The 6162-nt window shown below is 44.5% G+C and overlaps 1 protein-coding gene across 1 annotated transcript; it reads right to left on the bottom strand.

Moving 5' to 3' along the window:
- Window positions 1-2269: 2269 nt before the first annotated feature.
- LOC125527741 (probable glucomannan 4-beta-mannosyltransferase 9) lies at window positions 2270-5917 on the bottom strand. The gene is made up of 9 exons (XM_048692253.1): window positions 5399-5917; window positions 5169-5267; window positions 4699-4951; window positions 4061-4171; window positions 3779-3915; window positions 3528-3641; window positions 3244-3443; window positions 2935-3129; window positions 2270-2862 (listed from the first exon to the last, which is right to left on the bottom strand). Exons 1-9 carry the CDS (start codon window positions 5696-5698, stop codon window positions 2703-2705), a joined length of 1569 nt encoding a protein of 522 aa, XP_048548210.1. The 5' UTR covers window positions 5699-5917; the 3' UTR covers window positions 2270-2702.
- Between the last annotated feature and the right edge of the window lie 245 nt (window positions 5918-6162).

The following is a 6162-nucleotide window of genomic DNA, read 5'->3' as shown; positions in this document are numbered from 1 at the left end:
TTATTATCTTCTACCTTATGCAAGAGTCATGGTGATCTTCACCTTTCCTTTTTCATTTTATCCATTGGAAAGCTCAGCATGTTGGAAAGAACATGATATACATATCTAATTGGATGTAGGGGAGCATGAACCATTATTGTTGACATTACCCTTGAGGTAAAAGGTTGTGGGGCAAAACTATAAGCCCCTATCTTTCTCTGTGTCCGATTAGAACTTTATAACCACAAGTATTACGTGAGTGTTAGCAATTATGGAGGACTAAATGATAGTTGAGTATGTGGACTTGCTTTTTAGCTCTCACATAGACTCTTTCCGACGTTATGATAAATTGCAATTGCTTCAATGACTGAGATTATAGTTTGTCGGAGCCCGATAAGGTTTATGATTTATACTTTTGTATTGTGAATAGATCATCACTTCAACATAAGTAATCATATGACAAAATCTATATATGTTGCTGTTATAAGAATAATCATGATGCCTTCATGTCCGTATTTTATTTTTATCGATGCCTCTACCTCTAAACATGAGGAAATATTTATTTTTATCGGCTTTTCGCTTGAGGACAAGCGAGGTCTAAGCTTGGGGGAGTTGATACGTCCATTTTGCATCATGCTTTTATATCGATATTTATTGCATTATGGACTGTTATTTCACTTTATGTCACAATACTTATGCCTATTGTCTCTTATTTTACAAGGTTTACATATGGAGGGAGAATGCCGGCAGCTGGAATTCTGGGCTGGTAAAGGAGCAAATATTAGAGACCTATTCTGCGCAACTCCAAAAGTCCAGAAACTTCACAGGACATCTTAAAAGAAATAAAGAAAAATCCTCGCCAAAGATGAAGGCCAGGGGGCCCACACCCTTCTCACGAGGGTGGGGGGCGCCCCCCCCTAGGGCGCGCCCCCTACCTCGTGGGCCCCCTGGTGGCTCTCCGATGTCCATCTTCTCCTATATGATGTCTTTCGATGAGAAAAAAATAGGAAGGAACTTTTCGGGACGAGACTCCGCCACCACGAGGCGAAACCTTGGCGGATCCAATCTAGAGCTCCGACAGAGCAGTTCTGCCGGGGATACTTCCCTTCCGGAGGGGGAAATCATCACCATCGTCATCACCAACTCTCCTCTCATCGGGAGAGGGCAATCTCCATCAACATCTTCACCAGCACCATCTCATCTCCAAACCCTAGTTCATCTCTTGTATCCAATTCTTGTCTCAAAGTCCGGGATTGGTGCTAGTAGGTTGCTAGTAGTGTTGATTACTCCTTGTAGTTGATGCTAATTGGTTTATTTGGTGGAAGATCCTATGTCCAGATCCTATATGCATATTATTACCCCTCTGATTATGAACATGAATATGCTTTGTGAGTAATTACGTTCGTTCCTGAGGACAAGGGAGAAGTCTTGCTATGAGTAGTCATGTGAATTTGGTATTCGTTTGATATTTTGATAAGATGTATGTTGTCTAGCCTCTAGTGGTGTTATGTGAACGTTGACTACATAACACTTCACCATTATTTGGGTCTAGAGAAAGGCATTGGGAAGTAATAGGTAGATGATGGGTTGCTAGAGTGACAGAAGCTTAAACCCCAGTTTATGCGTTGCTTCGTAAGGGGCTGATTTGGATCCACATGTTTCATGCTATCGTTAGGTTTACCTTAATACTTTTGTTGTAGTTGCGGATGCTTGCAATAGAGGTTAATCATAAGTGGGATGCTTGTTCAAGTAAGAACAGCACCCAAGCACCGGTCCACCCACATATCAAATTATCAAAGTATCGAACGCGAATCATATGAACGTGATGAAAACTAGCTTGACGATATTCCCATGTGTCCTCGGGAGCGCTTTTCCTATTATAAGAGTTTGTTCCGGCTTGTCCTTTGCTACAAAAAGGATTGGGCCACCTTGCTGCACTTTATTTACTTTTGTTACTTGCTGCTCGTTACAACCTATCTTATCACAAAACTATCTGTTACCACTTATTTCAGTACTTGCAGAGAATACCTTGCTGAAAACCGCTTATCATTTCCTTCTGCTTCTTGTTGGGTTCGACACTCTTACTTATCGAAAGGACTACGATAGATCCCCTATACTTGTGGGTCATCAGATGCTCACGCCCAGCACTGGTCCACCCCATGTGTGTGTGCTCGTCGGTGCTCCCTCCTATTGTCCAATGAACTCAACAAGAGATAGAGAAGCTAGTCTCCTGCAAGCAATGCTTGTATGCTACTAACTCTGTTTGAAATACAATTTCCTTAAAGGAAATGTTCCCAAAATGCATTTATTTATTGAACTTAACATTCAGCAGGGGTAAAGGGTAAAAGATATAACTGAAGGTGTGGGCCAAAGGTGAGGAAACACCAGGCACTTTACTTTCTTCCTTAACAATGGAAGGTGATACTTTTCCTTGCTTATATGTCTAGAAAAATGGCGAACCTTGGAAAAATATCATTTCTTTTTTGCTACAGTGATGCAGATACTCTAGACAACTTGCTTGATCATCACCGATCTCATGCGTATGGCACATTCCTAGCAGCTAAAACACACCCATATACCTATGTGATGTGTTGCTACTGCATTTTTGTCAAAGGACATTACACTCAAGAGAAGGCTTCTTGATCTTATCTTTCATATTGATTATATTATATAGCATGAAACTTGAAAGCATCGAAGACATGGTAAACTCAGAACGGATACCATCATTGTGTGACGAATGTCCCAACATAGCCCACACCGACGATGAAGAAAGCGATGGATTGCATAAGGAGAAAGATGAAGTAATGGTTATTCCCAAATGAAATGCTGTAGCATCCGCAAATGAAGAGGTAGGCTGCAACACCAAGCTCCCAAAGATGTAACCTGATTTCATATAATAGTTTAGATAGGAGAATCAAGAAATGCACATGAATTAAGGAAATTATCATTGTGTACCTTTCTCCTATCCCCATCCTCAACTTTTTCAAAGCTTTACTTGGCATTTTAGTCTTCACAGTGTCACCAAGCTTTTCTGTCACCACCCATTCATTCACCGTGTGTGCCTCCAATAGACCGATGAAGGTGGCCTTTGCTCTATGCAATGACATAACATTCTCAAATAGTGCCCAAAAGATAACTAAGTGAACAGACCTGCGACATTTGACGATTTCTCATGTTAATATGCATCTGTCATTGCCCAGAAGTCAGGAAGCATAGGTTCATCAACTTTTAAACAAATTTCATAGATGTTTAGATGATTGGCACCTTGGAGTCCCAACAACACTGAGAAGGGTGATAATAGCTGGAATATATACGCAACCCCACTTTGGTACCTCAACCTCGGGAACTAAGACCGTGGCCGGGATAACAAGGCAGTAGAACACAAAGGTCACAATGTGTGCGACAACCTTGCGCAGAAAGAAGAAGTTGTAGACCACATGGATTTTCTTCCAAAGTGTCACTTTCTGCATCAAGACATTATATAGCTAGTTAGCAAGTAAATTCTGCATGTACTAACGTCCCCCAAAATATAGCCTAGTGTAAGTGACCTTATTTGTGATGATCTCCATCACCATTTTCCTGAACAGATTTGCCGGCCCGCACGACCATCTATGTTGCTGGTACCGAAATGCTTTGAACGTACTAGGGAGCTCATTTTTTACCTGAAAACAACAATTACAAGTTCGACACATGGTTCGCTCTACATTTATTTGAACCTCCACAACAATTAACATATAAGTAAGCAATAGAATGATGCTCTAATGTGGCATGAACTTGTAGGTTAATGGTGCATATTTACCTTGAGATCACCAAGGTACACAAATTTCCATCCCTTGAGACTTGCTCGGACAGCCAGGTCCATGTCTTCAACTGTGGTTCGGTCCTTCCAACCACCTGCCTCATTCAGAGCAGATATGCGCCACACACCAGCGGTTCCTATTCAACAAGTTCTGTTGTTAACTGGAAACAAGGGAAGGAACACATATCTATCGCTACAGAAGAAATATAGACAAAATCATGGAAATAATAAAAAGGAAACATACAGAATGCTCCACAAGAGCAAAGTTGTGACCAAGTTTACCATTGAATCCAAAAAAGGCATAGGTCGAGGAGCCCACTTCTTGCTCCACCTTGAAGTGGTAGTCCAAGGACATCTCCTGCATTCTTGTCATCAAGCATTCATCTGCATTCACTGTTCGCCCAGAAGCAGCGGCAGCAACAAGAGAAATGTCATCACAATGCAGAAGAAATTCAACCCAAAAAAAGTAGTAGTACCAAGTAAGTACTATCACGTATCACCAAACAACATCATATCATCAATATGCCATTGCTAAACTAGCCAATGATACTGATACATGTTTCCTTTTAAAGGAGTAGCACTTATGTGTAAGTAATTCAGAAAATTATAGTTACAAGGCTAAAGGATTTTTCAGAACTACATAATAGTATATGTGCGAGCACTTTTACGGCTAAGCTAAACTTCCAGCTATAAAATAAGTTTAACTCATAAGTGTTCCACCGGTGCATCTGACATTGAAAAATCCATGCTAATAGTTCTAAATTATTTGGAACATAACTAAGTACATACACACGATATACATTTTGTCAAGTCAGACGATTTCAGTTATTGCAATTTCGTCTCAGAGCTCGAGAAGCGCAAATAACAGTGTTTGCCGTGTTAGTGTGAACAGAACCAATTTATTAGCTTAGTGTACATACCGAATTTCCAACGGGCTTGCACGAGGGCGATATCGGGGTTGTGGACGAGGAAGGGGACGGAGCGCGACAGGAAGTCGGGCTCCGGCTGGAAGTCGGCGTCGAAGATGGCCACCAAGTCGCAGTCTTTGACGTAGCCGTGCTTCATGCCTTCCTTGAGCGCGCCGGCCTTGTACCCGCACCGGTTGTTCCGGGTCTCATACTTGATGTTCACGCCCTTCCTCGCCCAGCGCTGGCACTCCACCTGCACCAACTCCTGCACACTCACAAACCATCGTTTTTATTTTCATTTCTCGCGGGTCGTCCGTGCAGTGCAGAGATAGTGTCGACCCAAAACTGAGTGAGTAGCATGCGTGCACTGCAGCACACCACTGCCCCAGGACATGCAAACAAAGATGCTAACCAAATTCCTCTAATAAGCTAAACTGTCTCGTGATATTCTAATGACAAAAGGTGATCGTTCCCCAATTTACCTTGACGACAGGGTCTGTGGAGTCGTCGAGCACCTGGACGATGATCCGATCGGACGGCCAGGAGAGCCCGCACGCCGCCCCGATCGACAGCCGGTACACCTGCAAATCAACGAGGATACGAAAGCTCAGTCTGCCAGAGAACATCGTAGCAGACTACTCGTACGTAGTAGTCAGCCAAGGACGCACTGAATATGCAATGCACCGCCGTCGTGCCGGTGCACAGTGCTCACCTCGCGCTCGTTGTACATGGGAATCTGGACAAGGACCATGGGGTAGGCGGCGCTGCCGAGCTCGGGATCCTCGCCGTCGCGCATGGGCTCCCACCGGGACTGCCGCTTGGGGCGGCGGCCGAGCAGCCGCAGCGCGAGGACGACCACCGCCATGTACACCTTCTCCGTGAACAGCATCGCGGACATGGCGACGCAGAGCAGCACGGACGCGCGCAGCAGCGGCACGATCACCGGGCCACGGACCTGCTGCCACGCCCCAGATAGCGTCATCCCGGTGCCCGGCAACAGCGCCGTAGCCATCTCGGAACACACTCGCGCGCTTTGCTTTTCTGCGTACGCTCTGCCTCGATCTTACAGAGAAATTGCAGAGCGAAGTGAAGCTTGTGAATAGTTAATGGCGGGTGCTCGTGCGTTGAGCTCGGAGCAATGCGGGTGCCAGTGTTCGGTAGCGGGAGATTGGCGAGGGTGTACAACGAGGGAGGAGGTGGCTGCCGCGCGGGCGGGGAGAGGGATGCAGATCCTCTGTCTACAGTAACCGCGCTAGAGGAGGGATTTAACGACGGAGTACCACAATTTTTATTTATTTTTTATGAGGGAGGAGGAATTTTTATTTATTTGTTACAAGTATTATAAAGATTCATTGAAAGTACAAAGCACCTCAAACATAGTAAAAATTACATCGAGGTCAATGGACCACTGAACGGCCACTGCCGCTGATAGGACGAGCCGCCAACATGCTGTTGTCGCCACTCTCATACCGGAGT

The sequence above is a fragment of the Triticum urartu genome, unplaced genomic scaffold, assembly GCF_003073215.2.
Source record: "Triticum urartu cultivar G1812 unplaced genomic scaffold, Tu2.1 TuUngrouped_contig_4384, whole genome shotgun sequence".
Classification (NCBI taxonomy): Eukaryota; Viridiplantae; Streptophyta; class Magnoliopsida; order Poales; family Poaceae; genus Triticum; species Triticum urartu.
The sequence above is the reverse complement of the archived record's forward strand: the minus strand, read 5'-3'. Positions and strand labels throughout refer to the sequence as shown.

Bases quoted from the DNA above. Each gene is read 5' to 3' on its own strand.
- LOC125527741 (XM_048692253.1), bottom strand. From the start codon at position 5,698: ATGGCTACGGCGCTGTTGCCGGGCACCGGGATGACGCTATCTGGGGCG. The intron at 4,172-4,698 runs GTATGTACACTA...CTGGGCGAACAG, and splicing joins GCAAGCCCGTTGGAAATTCG to TGAATGCAGATGAATGCTTG. The intron at 3,130-3,243 runs GTGCCAATCATC...CAAATGTCGCAG, and splicing joins AGTGTTGTTGGGACTCCAAG to GTCTGTTCACTTAGTTATCT.